At 34.1% G+C, this 18,846-nt stretch overlaps 1 protein-coding gene across 1 annotated transcript in view; it reads right to left on the bottom strand.

Moving 5' to 3' along the window:
- Positions 1-919: 919 nt before the first annotated feature.
- eya (eya transcriptional coactivator and phosphatase 2) overlaps positions 920-18,846 on the bottom strand; it is a 630,584-nt gene continuing 612,657 nt past the window's right edge. The window contains exons 11-16 of the mRNA XM_069822274.1: positions 17,748-17,837; positions 15,818-16,037; positions 13,392-13,503; positions 7,650-7,771; positions 5,552-5,652; positions 920-1,134 (exon numbers count right to left, since the gene is read on the bottom strand). Of these exons, the coding sequence (XP_069678375.1) occupies positions 1,054-1,134; positions 5,552-5,652; positions 7,650-7,771; positions 13,392-13,503; positions 15,818-16,037; positions 17,748-17,837 (726 nt within the window). The 3' untranslated portion in view covers positions 920-1,053. The remainder of the gene's footprint in view (positions 1,135-5,551; positions 5,653-7,649; positions 7,772-13,391; positions 13,504-15,817; positions 16,038-17,747; positions 17,838-18,846) is intronic.

The raw sequence follows: 18,846 nt of genomic DNA, 5'->3' as shown, positions 1-18,846 counted from the left end.
TATTGATCATGACATGGGCATATGATTACACGAGTAGGCGTATGAAAATTGAATTCCTGCCTAGGTTATCTTCTACACAAGACTGAACAGCAACGTTGTATGTAAATAAATTATTTTGTCAGATTTGTTGAATCTCAAACATAGTTATCTGTTTGTATTCTAGGTCAATTAAAATTCGGAAATAATTACAATTATTTTGGTACTAAATTTATCCATGTCGAATCTTTCGTACACTACTTTTAACACTTGAATATAAATAATTGATTAAATGGCGATCTTACTCGTGTTAATTGTGTAAGCATGTGGGGCTTACAGCTGTTTCGGTGCTTCTTCACACCATCCTCAGAGCCTACTAGATCTCGGCGTCATCTCGAACTTCGCTGCCTGTTGTTGAAAAGTGTTGAAATGTGGTGTTAAATCAATTTCAGAACACACACACTATTTGACTCCACATTTCAATACTTTTCAACAATCGAACGCACCCACACAGCAGGCAGCGAAGTTCGAGATGATGCCGAGATCTAGTAGGCTCTGAGGATGGTGTGAAGAAGCACCGAAACAGCTGTAAGCCCCACATGCTTACACAATTAACACGAGTAAGATCGTCATTTAATCAATTATTAAATTTATGTTTAAACTGACATGAAATACTGTATATAATTTATTTAAAATTGTGCCTTCCATTTTCTTCTTATTCTCTCTTAATGAATGAAACAGCAGTGACTGAAATAAAAGGATAAGAAAGCTTTGTTTACGTATTCAGCATAGCCAGCAGACCGCATATCAACTGAAGAGACATCTTCCATCTTCTCTCACAACTTGTTATCTGAAGTGCGAAGCTTCGAACACTGCCTCTATTATCCATCATGACAAGCAAGCATCCACGTTCTAGCCCATAACTTATTTAAACATTTTACACTCATACTATGGAACAGCGTTCACTAGTCAGCAGGCTGCTTTCAATTGCACACATACACACACGCGCACACCACTGAAATCACAGTTTGTTTCCCCCCACTATCCTTCACAAGCCATTTGAACTCGCACTCCACATCATAAGAAGCCCATCTCCAGTGCGTTGTACAGGGCTGCGGTGTCGCTGTGACTCGATATCCTCCAGAATGGGAAGTTAAGCTGGAAAAGAAGACTTATAATGTTAGATTATTCAACGAGCAAAACCACAGATACCATTCTTAATAATATTCACAACATAGGCGCCGACTTCGGGGGGAGGAGGGCAAGGCACTTTCTGCCACCTCAACTTACATAGCTAGGGACTTCCCCCCTCAAATAAAATTCATATTCATATTCACATTTTTTGTCATCATACGACTTTCAGGTATACTGTTTTCGCTGTAAGAAAAATCCTAATGTAAACATAAGCACGTTGATGTCACACCCGTGATTGGCTCCCAGCCGAAACACTCACATGACGCAGGAAAATATAGTTCGTATTTGGAAACCATAATCTTGTATTATTTGAAAATAAAAAATTGAAGTCTAGTTGTTAAATACGATGAAACATATAACTTCACTTATATGTAAAACACCATGTCAAAGAAAAGCTACTTTTATATTTTGTTATGTACTATGAACGCGGATGAATACAAACAGTAAAACCGAGGTAGTCTGTTCTTGTAACAAGCTGGCGTCACTTGAGCTCGTATAGCTTTTGCATCCTCAGTGTGTGTGTTTATTAAACATAGGAGTGGAAACCCTCTCAAAAGCGAAGAAAAACAAATAGTCTTAAATGTATATAATAAGTTAAGTGAGTTTTAATTGCCCAAGTAATTATAAATTAAATGTTTTCTAAGCAAACGAATGCATAGTAGTGAGGTTAGGCCTACTTGACGAGTAGCGGGAAATGTTTAACATGAAACAGAATGTACAATAGTAGGCGGGAACACGTACTGAGAATCTATGGCGCCAAACAGTGGCCAATGAAGCCTCACTTCAGTCACGTGCTATTGTTTATATTAGGATTTTTCTTACAGCGAAAAGATTATAGTGGTTTCCCTCACATTTCTGCATACGGTCCACCACTACCTTGCTTACATTCCATCAATATCCTTTGTGCGAGATCGTGCGTATTTGCTTGTTTTCCGCACAGAACCAATACGCGGTAAGTGTGAAATACCACATTCAGTATTCCCAACGTAACACACACAACAATTTCTCTCTTCTTACCGCTTAAGTGCCACATTCATTTTACTGCTTTAGGCTTTTAACATATTATTTTTAGAGACGTTTAACATAGTAATAATTATAAATTGGAAACTTACAACTGCAATTTCACCTAAATTTCACTGTTAATTATTGTTTTTAAATATTTGCAAAAATTAAGTAAAGTCTATGGGCACTACTCCACAAAAGTTATTGCATTCCTGATGCAAGTAACATTAAGGAAGCCGTGAAAAAATCAACAAAATTCCAGATGCCGATGTTATTACTGCAATATGTTATATAAATAATATTGTTAAAATATTAAAATGAAAAATAATTCATTACATAACCTTACCGTTTGTTTTAAGTTCGCATTTATAGACTGGGGGAAAAAAAAGACACGTATATCACAGCCTGCTGGAGTATAGTAAACACAGAAAACATTTTATAGCAACAATGTTGGTATTCCAAAGTTGCCGTCATTAAACAGAAACCAAGATGGAGATTTCATTGCAACTAATTAGAAATTCCTCTTTCAGGTATGTAATAAACGATCTTCGCACAAAATAATGTATGATACACGAGCGGTATGTTTGTTTTCATGTTCTCGGAAATTAAAAAAGCTCAACTACGTTTCGCTTTTTCAATCTTTTCCTCGAACATGAAAACGTCAACATACCGCTCTTGTAATGCATATTACTATTATATTTCTCTTATCATCTATGTCTTCCCAAATCTTCCAATTACCTAAAGTTAAACCCTATTTCTGTCTATTTCTTCCTCCATCTTTCTGATGTACAGTATTTTCAACTCTTAACCTTCTTTATCTTCCCTCAATATAATTCCAGAATGCTATGCAATACTGTCCACCTTACTCTTATATAGAAACATTCTCGTCTACATCTACTCCTCCATCTCTACTATTATCATTGTCATCTTCCATTACTGTTATCCCTACTTTTATGTTTATCGTTAAAACCTTTTTATCTCTGACTAGTATTCACTAATATTTCTACTATCTCATCTACTTTATCTTATTATATTAATTGTCTCAATTATTATTGCGATGTTCTAATGTTTGTGATACCTCCTTGCTATTTCTTGATTCGATTCACTTATCACATTTTTACTTTATTGGATAACTTTTACGGTTCACTCTCACTACTTGCACCCACTTTCTACCTCCTCACTTCCCATATTTTCCCTCTCAATTACATCAAACCCTACCTATTCTTTACATATTATCTCCAACTCTTATTAGTCTCACTACCATATTGCTTTTCTTCTCTCTAATTTACTCTATTCATCTTCTATTAACACTTCATTACTTGTTCCTCTATATTATTCACAGTTCCACTTCAGTTAACTAATTGATCTAATACTCACATTTTTGACCGCATCTCATGCCTCAGACTAAGTCAGATCTCTCCTCTAGTTCACTTGTTACACTTCACACGTCTTAGTTTGCACTTCCTTGTTTCTTTAACTATCACATAACTCGCTCCAATAAAATTAAGAGTGTCCTCGCCTCTCCAAATAATTCGAAGAAAGATTCCTTCGGAAAACGTAATATGTGTCTTTCACGTGTTAAATTTTATATTACCTTGTTAACATGTTTCAGCCTGCTATTGGCCATCTTCAGAACTGGTTGTTGCTGGTCTTGGTGCCTCTTGTTTTGTTTCCTGTGGGGATGTGTTTGTGTAGTATAATGAAGAGTCAAAGAGTGTGTGTGTTCTGAAATTGAGTTGTGTGTTGAGAATTTCATTTGGATGTGTTTTTGTGTGTCTGTATATTTCATATTGTCCTAGTATGTTTAGTTTCTGGCTTTTTGGTTGGCTGTAAAGAATTTCTATGTCTGTGTTGATGTCTCTGTACGTGTGGTTAGCATTTGTGATGTATTCTGCATATGTGGAAGTGTTTTGTAATTTTGTTATAGCTGTGATGTGTTCTTTGTAACGTGTTTGAAATGATCTGCCTCTTTGTCCTGAAAATGGCCAATAGCAGGCCGAAACATGTTAACAAGGTAATATAAAATTTAACACGTGAAAGACACATAATACGTTTTTCAAAGTGATATAGTGTTAAAAGTTGTGTAATCAAAATGTAGAAAGATTCCTGTTTAAAAAACTAATTGATTTGTTTAAAAGATGAATTAGGACATAAGTCAAAAGTGGTTATTTCATATCATAGACAGAGCCACCGCAATGAACATGTTATTCTCTGCGGCAGACCTCCTGCATATGACCTTCAGTGGATTCAGAGCTCCAGCGAATCACAGGAGTGCATCACTATCAATCGATTCAATAGAAAAGGTCCAACGCATGGCAGCAAAATATGACAAAATGGGGAAGGGACATGGTGAAGAGATAGTAAAAGACTTAGGGTGGGAATCTCTCAAATCAAGGCGACGAAAAACCAGACTCACCGCATTGTTTAAGGTACAAATAGGACACAAAGCATGAAACGACATCAATGCTAGATTAGCAACACCATCATACTTAGGCAGGGCTGATCATATTAGGAAGTTTAAATGTAGAAAACAATGAACGGACATGGCAAAATTTTCCTTTGTTAACCGCACAATAGTAGACTGGAACAGCTTACCTGCGGCAATCTTTCAGGGTGGTCCTCTTAAAATCAATACATTTAAGGAAAGATTGAGAAAATTAGACTGAAAATGTAATTGTAGGTGCAGTGTAATTATCTAAGTTGTGTCATGTAATTAATTAAGTTGATATGTAATTAATTAAGTTGATATGTAATTAATTAAGTTGATATGTAATTTAGTTCATATGTAAATAAATTAAGGTGATATGTAATTAATTAAGATGATATGTAATTAAGTTGGTATGTAATTAATTAAGGTGATATGTAATTACTTAAATTGGTAATAGTTGGGTGAAATAGAAGTACTTATAAGTTAGATTTACTTTTGCTTATTGTAGGCGTTATTATAGAATAGTTTTTATTTATAGTCCTAGATTTATTGCATCTATTTATTTATAGTTAGAATTTACGTTTATTTAATTTTATTTTTATTGCTGTAATTATTGTATTATTGTATATTATATATCACTGCCACCAGGTGTATACCCAAGTGTAGTGTTAATAAATACATACATACATACAAAGGGGATGTTGGCGGTCGGGCATTTATTTAATTCTGAAATTCAATAACTTTCCAGATATAAAGAGAATGCATTTATAAGTACGTCCGAAAAAAAAACCGTAATTTTAGGTCAAACTGTTCCCTTTGTATACAATTATTACCAGGATGATTTATAGCGCAGTGTTTGATCTTAATGCGGATCATTGGAATGGTTTTTACACTTCTAGTCACCAACAAAATATACATATAAAAGAATGCGGGAAAGAAAAGTAGTCCCACCTGTTTCGCAGCAGCTTCCTCGTCTTGGCCATCTCCTACTACTACATATGTGCACTTGCGCCCAAATCTTGATACAATGCGTTCAAAACAGCTTTCTTTACCTGTAAAGACGAAAACATCAATTACACAAAGAAGAAGGTAAATATAGTTTAACAGTACAAATAGGCTCTCTCCCCTGGAAAGTAGGCCTATAATTAATCAGGCATTATACTGAAAGACATGCCTGCAATAAGCTTCATGTTGATAGAGGTTATGACCATATACTTGTTTAATATAATACCGGTACATAAGAAAATGGTTTAGTTGACTGATTGTACGATCACCATGTACGAACTTTCTGGATTCTACTAGCCTAACAGTATTGAATTTCATTCCTGAGATGGAGGTACCTGAAAGGCACAATTCAATGTCCATTATGGTAGGAACATAGCCGAGAAAAATGACTGGGGTTTTTTTTTTCTCGACCAAAAGATTTTGTTTGGCTCGAGATTTTTCTTTTAGGGGCAGTGTACTTGTATGCATTTTAAGTCTATGATATTCATTCATTCATAGTTTTCAGCCCAATGCCAGGTCTTTCACTGCAAACCCAGCATTCTCCAATCATCCTTATTTTCTGCCTTCGTCTTTGTCTTCGCATATGATCCATATATCTTAACGTCATCTATCATCTGATATCTTCTTCTGCCCCGAACTCTTCTCCTGTTCATCATTCCTTCCAGTTTCAGTAGGCAGTTTCTTCTCAGCCAGTGACCCAACCAATTCCCTTTTCTCTTCCTGATCAATTTCGGCATAATTCTTTCTTCACCCATTCTTTCCAACAAAGCTTCATTTCTTATTCTGTCTGTCCACTTCACACGCTCCATTCTTCTCCATATCCACATTTCAAAAGTTTCTAGTCACTTCTCTTCACTTCGTCGTTATATCTATGTTTTTACCCCATACAATACCACACTCCACTAAATACTTCACAAGTCTCTTCCTTACTTCTTTTTCCAGATCTGCAAAAGATGTTCCTTTCTTATTAAAAGCTTCCTTTGCCATTGCTATCCTCCTTTTGACTTACTGGCAGCAGCTCATGTTACTGCTTATAGTACACTCCAAGTATTTGAAGCTGTCCACTTGCTCTACTGCCTCATTTAGAATTCGCAAGTTTACCTTCTTTATTTTTGTTTCGATAACCATGCTCTTCGTCTTATTTGCATTTATCTTCATTCCATACTGCTCACAGCTGTCATTTAGCTCCAGTAGCATATCTTAGTATAATATCCTCTTCTGCTAACAGCGCCATCTCATCGGCAAATCTTATGCACTTTGTTCTTCTTCTTCTTCCTACTATACCACTCCATGTTCTGAAAACAGTTCTATATCGGTATTTTGAAATTCTTAATATGAACTCACAATAATAATAATAATAATAATAATAATAATAATAATAATAATAATAATAATAATAATAATAATAATAATAATAATAATTCTTTATTTATACTGGCAGAGTTAAGGCCATAGGATCTTCTCTTACACTCTATCAGGTCACAAAGTATACAAGCAGTTAAAATTTAACAAAAAGTTAAAGAACAGAATACTGACATAACTTATTACAAAAAAAAAAAAATAACAATAATAGCATAATAAAATCGACACTAAACAACATGCAAATAATACCATAATAGAAAAAAAGAAAGTAAAATAGATTGGAATATAGTGAAAGCAACTCATTTAGTACAAATTCTTAATATGAAAAGGCGTAAGGAAGAATATAACAAAATGGAATGTAATAAAATAATAATAAAAAAGAAAAGAAATACGAAAATTAAATAAAATTCACAATAAAAAGGCTATGATAATAAATTCATCGGCTGATAAAGAGAACAAAAAGGGGAAAGGAAGGAAAGAAATATATAGCCTATATTTTTACAAAACTATGGCAGAGAAAAGGGCTTATAACTGAAAGGAATCTAATTCAAAAAGTGTAATTTTAATTTATTTTGAAACTAGACAATGTCCGACAGTGTCTGGCACTAGAATAGACAATAGAATGTGCTGAAACAAATTAAATATGACAAGTATGCGTGTGAAGCAGAATTAGCCTACTTACCAATCTTGGTGGCAGAGTATATATTCTCGATTGGAAAAATTCCTCCCAGTCCGAAGAGCAGAACCTTTGCTAGTGCTGGAACAAGCTGGGTGGTCGTTACTAGGACATTCACACAGTTTGACCTAACAACAAACAAGTTGGAATATTATTTCTTTGTATAATACACTGTCTCTAGGGTAATGTACAAAATGAACTAATAATTTATTACAATAAATTATTTATTAATAAAGTTTTGTTTTAATAGCAAATGATGACGCACAGGTAGAGATTCTGACCACAGCCACAGTGTCAACCAGAGTGCTGCATTGGAGTTAAATCGCTGGCTTGAACTCGGTCGAGTGTCGCACCCTCGAGTGAGATACGATCGGTCGTGATACACTCGTAATAAATAGAAGAACAGTACAAGGTCATCTCACCGACATGTCTTATCTTGTATGTTTTGCTCACACGGTAAAAATAAGGCTTTATTTTCTGCATTTATGACAAACGAAAAATAAGGCTTTATTTTCTGCATTTATGACAAACGTTTAATGGAACAGTCAATGCAACGTACCAAAACAGGAACATGAAGTTATAAATAAAATAGTATGAAAAACTTCGATATACAGTTATTATTGCTAATTAATAATTATTCAATATTTGATTTACCACATATATAATATGATAGGTCCATACATAGTGTTCCGCCTATATACTGCGACAATGTAGAAACGTTTTACAAAATATTATTGATATAGCAGTAGATTAATAACAATATTAGTACAGAGATAACGTCACAGAAAATATAATAAAACGAATAATCATGCTGCACAACTGTTACAGACGCAAAAATTGATACACTAATTATTAGTGATTATTATAATTATTGTTATTATTATTATTATTATTATTATTATTATTATTATTATTATTACTACTATAAAACTTGATACGGTTCTTGCATTATCGTGATTGTGTTCTCCATTTATAATAATTACATTTACATCCAATAACATCTATCAGATGTGGCAAAAACAAAATCACTCCTGTGTGGGGGAAAAAAAAAACAAAAAACATTTACCTAAAACATTTATATTACATTTTAAAGCAGGTTTTGTAGTTGTACTATGGAGAGGTTAGTTAAACACTGCAAAGTTTTGAAATGATAAACATCTATGATGTTACTACACAGTTCATCACTGCAACAAGAACGAATGTTTAACGCTCGGCTTATACCGTTCGAGGATTTATCGCTCGTGACAATTTTACCCATCATGCATGTGCGCTACCTATCGGATTATGCTATGAACTACTTGGCGCTCAAGCGAAAACGTCCGATGCAGACCTCTGGTGCCAACACATTTTCTTTTATACTCGAAACAAAATGTGATAAAGTGATAAGAAAAGACAGCAATTTTCTAGTTCCATTTGTTGCTTTATATGTAAAATAGCGTATTTTCTCGAATACTACGCATCCTCGAATAAACCGCGCACCCCACTTATGAAAGGCAAAAGAATAAAATGAAATAAAACTTTCAACAAATGTATTTACGACAAATTAAAAACATTTAAACACAAATACAGTTCAGTTAACAATAAATAAATTTTATCTTGGAACAGGTCGCTTTTCAAACCCATCCTTATATGCACGCACTGCAAACATGTCAGTTGCCTTGCTTAATCTGCCATTTACACGATATCCTGCAATATTAATAGCACACATCACGATTTCTATGTTCCTCCACATCTCTGATAATTTTATGTTTTTCACTGCAAGTAAAGGATCGAAATATCATACCTTAAATCAGGCATGCCAGAAATCAGACAGTAAATGTACAGTTATGTGCGCGGATCGCCGGTCTGTGCAGACTGCATCATTCAAGCGTTGCTCTTACCCGTTCTTAGCTGGAGGGGTGTACAAAAATCTATTCTGCGCTTCTAGGGTTGGATTAAATAGGCATGTGGACATTATAAACACACTTAGCAGAAGGAAAAAAACACAGTTGTTATCAGTGTCTATACTTGACAATTGTAATACAAGAAACTTTAGGCTTACTCAGTTATACTTCACAAAGTAGTGGTTTGTAAAGCATAATTTATTAATTTTTTCCCTCAAATATTAATTGTCAATTAATATTACAGAGATTATTCTGTAGGACAAATTAATAAATCTTTAATATAATTTATTAATATGATTTTTATATAGTACTTGAAGAAAAAAAATATTGCAGTCATTTCGAAACAACAAAAAACGAACAAGTATTTCATTTTACGTATTGTTATTGCAAGTTATCTTGAACCTTCTGAGTGGGGACAGAGTGGCAGAGGGAAGGAAGCGCTTAACGCGGGTGGAGCCAACTGAGTTGTTTGTGCATGCTCCGCATCATAATCTCTTGTCAAAAAACGTAGTACTATTTCCTTCACTGCGTACCAGTAGTGTTACCATGGAGCAGCAACCACAGGGTAGTAATTATGGTGAAATCACACCACCGCGGAGAAAAAGTAATGCTGTTATCCACAGCGGAGAAAGAGAAATTATCGAAAATATAATAAAATTAAGCGTTGCGAGGAGGAAAAATTAAACGTATAGTTGCTGGAACCTCTTGCTAAGGAATATGAGAGAGCAGCTAAATACTCTGGCAAAAGTATTAGTTCCGTGAAGAGAATTAAGAATAATATTGAATTACAACCGAATGAACCTCACACTATTCCGGGAAAGAATAGGTATGTAATGTTTAGAAATTATTGCTATAATAGTTATGTACAATAGTGTGTGGATTGAGACCGACATAATGAATTATTGTTGCAAGTTATTATTTTCTTATAGTTCTACTAAACATATTACTTCATTCCAGAATTAGACTTGTGTAAAGTTGAAGTGGACTTCGATCAACATGTCATTCGGGATACAGTCAAAGAATTCTATCGTGTTCAGAAAGTAGTACCTACTATTAAGAAGATAATTCCGAATGGATGATGCCATTGACGAAATAATTAATTTTGTACCAAGTGATGATGGCAGCAATGATAGGGATATGGATTGTGTATAATTGTAAATCGATGTAAATTCAAATAATAAGCCTTTAAAATATTGTTATAAGAATATTTACATATTAGCTGAAGGTGTAAGTCATGCAGGCCTATATAATGTATAGAAGTAGCTGTAGTAACTCCTCCATTGCCGGTCCCCAGCCCGGATGAGAGAGGAGTGTACACACGATTATATTTAAATACTTACTCATTACAGGTTAATTAAAGCTTGCTACGAAACTATGTTCTCCTCTCAAAACCGGAGTATCGAGAGATGATGATGTCTGTATTGAACCAAGTTCTTTTACAGTAGAGAGCCGTAAAGTGAAAGAACCAACGTTTTCTGAAAAGAGTCACGTTACTCAAGGGAGGGGCATCCTTGCCGTGCCGTTACGTTGATGAGTACATGCCGTACCGAGCAGTTCCAAAGACAGACTTAGAGGATGTAAGGTTCAAGATAACTTGCAATGACAGTAGTAGGTACTAATTGTTTTAAAGTAATAGACCCTACTCTTTCATTGTTCGTCAAGCATTATTATTTATTGGGACCAATGGTACAAGTGTTGAAGAAAATATTATATTCCCAATTAATTACATGCAGTAGGACATTGTGAAGTTTTTACACTGAAGTAATTTCCTTGCTGTATGTCAATATAAATTAGCATTAATATTAATAAATAATATAAATTAAGCTTAGAATTTAAATTCATATATAGTTTATTTGAAAATGTTGAGAGCAAGTATTGACAAGTTGGGAGCGTTACTGAAAGAAATTAAAAGTGTAGTTCACAAGATGTGAAATAACAATATTCTCTTTATGTCAGATTTAAAGATTTATTAATGTTAGTAGGCTATATTAACATAATATAGTGACATGAGATGGAAAATTTGCCATTATATATTTTTCCAGAAAATTTTTCTGCTTTGCAAATAGTTGCTTTCTTCACTCCTTACAATCTCAAGAGCCCCTCACATGTATTCCTCACTATATTCTCATCACTTACTAGTTTATGAAATGAAAGTCGTACGTCGTCTAACCTTTGATGGCTGTGTTAGTACAGACTCCAAAACAACGCCATTGTCAAGTTCGTTTTGCCGTGAGAGTACTGATCAAGAAATAAGCGCTGGCAATATCATATTTTGAGAACTTTACTAATCTGATCTTTTTTTTTTTTTTATCCAATGCCACCAGGTTGTCTTTTCGACATTTCTGGTCTTCTCTCCTGGCCATGGCTTAGTTGTAACCCACTTCTGAGGTTGGGGTGCCTGGAAGGTGGAATTACATTACCCCGATGTTGTGATAGGATTGTCTAAATTGTCACCTCACAACACTATTACCTCGACATGGGCTCTGATGAAAGCCTTTCATTTTAAAATAATTATTGTTGGCTGAGGAAAACATTATAACAATCATGTTATATGATTCGTAATTTCTCTTCTTTGTTATCTGTGAAATCCTCACTTTATTTATCATAACTCATTCACAGACACAGCCAAATCAGCGCCCGTACTGAAACAAAAGCCGATATGCTGCTGCAGGTACTGTATAGCCCTTCCAGATAGGGGAATAGAAAGTACACATCACACAGAGCCAAGTGAGTGAACATATATATCACAAATGATTAATTTTTTTTTTTTAGGGAGGTGGGGAGTAAAGATAAATATATTTTGACATCATACATGCCACTTGCCCTGCCCATCTCAAATGTCAGGATTAAATGTTCCTAATTAAGTGAAGAATACAATGTGTGCAGTTCTGCGTTATGTAACTTTCTCATTTTCTTGTAACTTCATTCCTCTTAGCTTCAAATATTTTCTTAAGCACCTGTTCTCGAACACCCTTAACCTCTATTCCTCTCTCAAAGTGAGAGTCCAAGTTTCACAACTATACAACTGTTTTATAAATTTTAACTTCCAGCTTTTTTGACAGCAGACTAGATGACAAAAGCTGCTCAACCGAATAATAACAGGAATTTCCCATATATATTCGGCATTTAATTTCCTCCTGAGTGTCATTTATATTAATTGTTACTGTTGTTCCAAGGTACTTGAATTTTTCCACCTTTTCAAAGGATAAATTTCCAATTTTTATATTTCCATTTCGCACTTTGTTCTGATCACGAGACATAATCTTATACTTTGTTTTCTTCGGGATTTACTTCCAACGTATCTCATTACTTACTTTAAGTAAAATTCCCGTATTTTTTCTAATAGTTTGTGGATTTTCTCCTGACATATTCATGTCATCCGCATAGACAAGCAGCTGATGTAACCCGTTCAATTCCAAACCCTGTCTGTTTTCCTGAACTTTCCTAATGGCATATTCTAGAGCAAAGTTAAAAAATACAAGGGGACTATAAGGAGAGAAAAAAGGAGAATACAAGGAGAACAAGGAGAATAACAAGGAGAACACGGGAAATAACAAGGAGAATAATAAGAACAAAGAGGAATACAAGAACAAGGGGAATACAAGGAGAACTAGGAGAATACAAGAACAAGGGGATAAGAAGAAAAGGTTGCATTTTTATGTGACATTCATTTTTCAAGTTATCCCCCCGTACCTAGTGAGGAGAAAGACGTAGTTCTACGTCAAAACTACAAAGATTAAATTCTATGCACAGAATCACAGTTATGTACAGTAGAGAGTGAAAAGAACTTACAAATATTCAGCATTTCCAATTTATTGTGTAGAGTAATTTGAAGGTAGATACTTCAAAGCATTCATAAACTCACCTAGAGTTGATGAGTGTCAAGCATTTGATGGCAAGTGTGAGCCAATTATCCGTCATAGCCTCAATCTCTGACCGCAGTTGAAGCCACTGCTCACGTTTTGCACCCAACAAACCTGTTACAAGTAAAATACATTATAGAAATGCCTGATACGATAGCATTACAAGACATCGAGTCCAATTTAAGTAGTGTAATCATCAGTCTTTGTTGCTGTCGAAGCAGTTTAAGGTTGAATTTATTTAACTTCACTTTTCTTCCATCTTTATTCAATTATTTAACAGAAGAAATTTCTTGTAATAAACTTATTTCTCATTTACATGCATTCTACATGGAGGAAAAAAAACTAGCAAATATCTATACAGACAGTAAAACTTAAAATCACTGAGAGTACAATACCAAGCATCACGAAATTTTCGCCAGAAACTGAAGGGGCCAATTCAAAAGGGAAATAACTCAAAATTTAAAGTTTTGAGAAAATTGTATTTTAAAACCCCATGTTACTGTGAACAATCCAATTAACACACTACACACTCTAAATTGAAACTTGTAGTATATATAAAACATCATTAACAGAATTTGGAGTAGTTTCAATTATCCTTAGGTTTTTTCCAGCAACCTGAAAAGAGTTTTATCAAAACTTTAAATCTCGAGTTGTTTCCCTTTTGAACTGGCCCATCCATATGTTAGAGACTTTCACTCTTCTAATTTTTTAACAATGATTATTGATTACGAACGACAAAATATATTATATTCTAATTATTATTTTATTGATTGAAGGCCTCTCTTCAAATTTTACAATATCATTTATATGTAAACACATAAATTTTTAAATAATAAATTGATTAAATGGCGATCTTACTCGTGTTAATTATGTAAGCCGCACATGCTTACATAATTAACACGAGTAAGATCGCCATTTAATCAATTATTTATATACAAGTGTTAAAAGTAGTGTACGAAAGATTCAACATGGCATAAATTTTTACAAACGTAATCTTCATCTTACGATGTTTGTATGATGTATATACGTCCGTTGATGTGACATATTAATGAATTAAATACTATTATAGTCACAATCATGCCATGGTGTGCGTATTTAATTCATTAATATGTCACATCAACGGACGTGTATACGTCATCCAAACATCGTAAGATGAAGATTACATTTGTAAAGTTTCTTTCAACCCATAAGCAGTGCTGACTAGATCAGACGCTATGGACAGTACTCTATAACAGAGTCGCCAGTATGGAAGGATAATTCCGAGCCTTTGGCGTGAGACGAACTCGATAGCTCAGTGGTAAGCGCCTGACCGGAGAACAGGAAGTCGCAGGTTTGATTCCCGCTCGAGGTTGTGAAATTTTTTCTTTCATACCATGGCATGATTGTGACTATAATAGTATTTAATTCATAAATTTTTGTTGAAATGTAGCCTACTAAGCACAGGATGCGAATTAAGATTTCTGATGAGGGGGGATAGAATCCTAGATAGTGAATACTATACATAAAATTGTTATCATCCTCATTCGATACGGCACAATGCTTGGTCGCACTGAGTTGCTTGTCTTGCATCTTGATCATAATAATAATTATATCCGTGAGCAGGCTTAAGATAAGATGTGTAATTCCTAAGTTATTGATTGTTATCAGCTTGCCAGTGATGATAATACATCAATATTATTTTCTTTGCTTACTTTATACTGTACTTTATAAAGTATACTCATATTAAAACAATTATATTTTGTGAGGGGGAGACAGAAGTTATCCCTGGCAGGGATGTTAATATGAATTGATGAGAGAGGGATAACTTTCCAATAGGGGGGAAATCCCCCCACATCCCCCCGTTAATTCGCACCCTGATTAAGCGAATTATTATTTTATTCATGTCATTTTTCTTAATATTTTGATGCTTGTAATTCCGGATCCCAGAATGGATTGAGGACGAATGATTTTCAATAAATCTTAGTAACACATTTTTATTTGCAATTATCAAGTGATGCAAAATTATGATCTAAAAATATTTATAATATAAAGTCATTTAAGTCTACTGTACCGTTCAAATCAAACTAATTCTAAATAATACTTGTTTGCAGCAAATTAGGATGTCTGACTATTTGAAATGCAATCTACCCAACGACGTAGAAAGTAAATTACAAATTGTACATTTCAATAACAACATAAGGACACTATGAATTTAATATTTCTACACAAAGTAAGAAAATAAACTGTTTTAAACTTACGCAGAATTATGATACCAGTAGTCTTGGCGTTCAAGATGTGAACACTGTTTAATCAAAATACAAATGTATACAAGTGTCGAAAGTTCTCACAGGATAGTGTTTACAAGTACACACTCATGAACCTAATTAAAAAAATAGGATGAAACTAAAATGAATTTCCCTAAGTTACATGCAATGATGAGAGTGAATACCTCCAACACTATTCCTGTAGTTGTTGTACATGTCCTTGATTTTCCTGTAGCGAAAGGCAAGTTTTCGCATCCAGTCGACACCGCCTCTCACTCCAGTGGCCAGACACAAGTTGCCATTGCTAGCAGCTGCGTGGAAGCCATCCGATCCAAAATTATATGAACTGAGGTCCTGGCCATTGTCATCTGACGCTACGTCATCAATGTGTACCTGATCACAGTCCTGGAAATATAAAAATAAGAATCATATTTCAGAATTTCGCTTATATTTAGTGATTTACATCTCCATATAGCCTTCAGTCTGATAATTTATTCTAATGGTTTATTTACATCTCCATATAGCCTTCAGTCTGATAATTTATTCTAATGGTTTATTTACATCTCCATATAGCCTTCAGTCTGATAATTTATTCTAATGGTTTATTTACATCTCCATATAGCCTTCAGTCTGATAATTATAATTTATTCTAATGGTTTATTTACATCTCCATATAGCCTTCAGTCTGATAATTTATTATAATGGTTTATTTACATCTCCATATAGCCTTCAGTCTGATAATTTATTCTAATGGTTTATCAGTCAATTAATACTAGATAGTAACAGCTCTAACGTGTTTGGAGATTTCTCTTCCACATCGTTCTCCTTGTTTTCTAAAGGTGAAGGTAATTAATACTTACGAAATGTCGTATTATTCTGGCATACATTCAGTAACGAGGAAAATCATCTTTGTTATCTAGCACCTAATCTTCTTTTCAAGGTCTCAATTGTTTATAATTAATAAGAGTATGATTTAGAGTGATTATTTTACTCTGATTTCGGTGATTAAAATGGTGTGATTTCGGTGAATGTTTCATCAAAAAAATCAAGCAATTTCGTGTATATTTCACACTTTAAATACACTTAAGAAATAATAAAATAACTTTGTTTATTATTATTGAAACAATTCGTTTGAAAATTGTTTGCCTCATTAATTAAGTTCATAATTCAATTTCATTCGAGTATTTCTTAAGATGATTACTGCGTAGTTATTAAATTAGAGTATTAACTTTGGCTTCACTCTCGAACTTCTTGATATAAAAACTAAAACTTATGTAACATTTTCAAAATTTTCTTAGTTTCTAGATTGAAAATTCGGATGGGTATGGAAGACGTGGCAGATTTCTATAGAAAACACAGGTTTATTGCTTCTCATTCTGAAAATCTCTCCTCTTAAGCCAATGGATGTTGTGAGAACAGTATTATTTCCTATCTGACGCTAGCTTCAGTTGAGTATTGAAAACTACCAACCTAAATCACTATTTCCCCTTCTCTTCCTCGGCCTCTCTCTTCCCTTTCCCATTCATAGAATGCCTGCTAGGAAACTCAACTGAATCGAGCTTCAGTAGCAATGTGAAAATGCAGACTTTAAATTGCCATATCTGTGCAAAATTTGAAATATAGTATATTGGAGCTTCTGATAATAATGTCTCTAGTATTTAATTTTTGTATTTAGAAACAATTATAGTGAAGCAGAAGTTCAATAGCTTCATTCGAGCCCACACCTGTGGAGTAATGGTCAGCGCGTCTGGCCGCGAAACCAGGTGGCCCGGGTTCGAATCCCAGTCGGGCAAGTTACCTGGTTGAAGTTTTTTCCGGGGTTTTCCCTCAACCCAATACGAGCAAATGCTGGGTAACTTTCGGTGCTGGACCCCGGACTCATTTCACCGGCATTATCACCTTGATCTCATTCAGACGCTAAATAACCTAGATGTTGATACAGCATCGTAAAATAACCCAATTTTAAAAAAAAAAAAGCTTCGTTCGAAGATTATTAATACTGGTACATAATTCTATAGCTGTAGTATTAGTTCTTTTTCTATAGCAATTCAATCACGTTAAAATGTAAATGACGTATTCAAAGAAAGGATCAAAATTAACTTTATATGAACAGACCTCAACATCGTTGAAAAAGAAATGTGTATCAGCAAGGTTGAACACCATCTCCTCCATTCTGAATCCCAGTTGTACCACAGAGTGGGCATCCTGAAACAAAGCAGTGATATTTATTTAGCATTATTAAGATACGTGATCAATACTGCACTTACATCTAGTCAGAAGCAAAACTCCATTTCATTTATCACTATACAGCATATTTAGGGTTACCAGATACTCATGAGTGAAAAACAGGGCAAATTACTTTAAAAGTAGGACACAAAAAATTGTGATCTTGTCCTATACCTTATGAATATTTCTAGATTCAAAAACTCACTTCAAGCTACAAAACTGGTATTACCAGTACTCATTATTTTATAAATGCTTACACTAAATTAACTATTATCTGCACAACAAAATATTTTAAATCAAAAGTCATTTTAAATAAAGTTAACACAAAATTTAGTACAATTACAATACAGTACAATTTAGTAGGCTAGTATATAGTAGGCCTATAGAGAAACATGCATGAAAAATGCCGAGTTATGTTTTTACCACATTTTACATATAAGTAGAAAACTCTTATATTATTTCCTACTTAATGCAAGAAACAAAATTTAAATAAAAATCGTTTAGATAGATTTCAAATTTATAGCCGTTTTATGCTTTCGATTTCAAATAAAGGTATTCATTTTTCATTAAAAGTTATTATACATTATTCCATATGCATAATTCTCGGATAAATCGACTCGTAGATGCTGAATTTGAACAAAATTCGTTTAATAATATAGAAGAAATTTCTGTAGACACACAGGCAAACAGAGACAGATTGCTGGAAACCACATTTTTTATATTATGATGAAAACGCGTTTTCTGCAATTCTTCCTCCCCCCCCCCCCCAAGAAACAAAATTCTAGGAAATTCATGTCCTGACACAGAAATAAAACTATAATTATTTTCAAAGAATTTTATTTACAATATAATTTCCTTCAGATTGCCCCAACGATGCTGCAATGTTTCTACATCCTCCTTATGAACAGATTTTCCAAAGTCTGCCAAGCAAGTTTTGAGCTTTAGGAAGAGGAAAAAATTCAGGGATTGCCAGATTTAGCAAATGAAG

Source organism: Periplaneta americana, chromosome 3, assembly GCF_040183065.1.
Source record: "Periplaneta americana isolate PAMFEO1 chromosome 3, P.americana_PAMFEO1_priV1, whole genome shotgun sequence".
Lineage (NCBI taxonomy): Eukaryota > Metazoa > Arthropoda > Insecta > Blattodea > Blattidae > Periplaneta > Periplaneta americana.
Note: the sequence above shows the minus strand (reverse complement) of the source record. Positions and strands in the feature narration are given on the sequence as shown.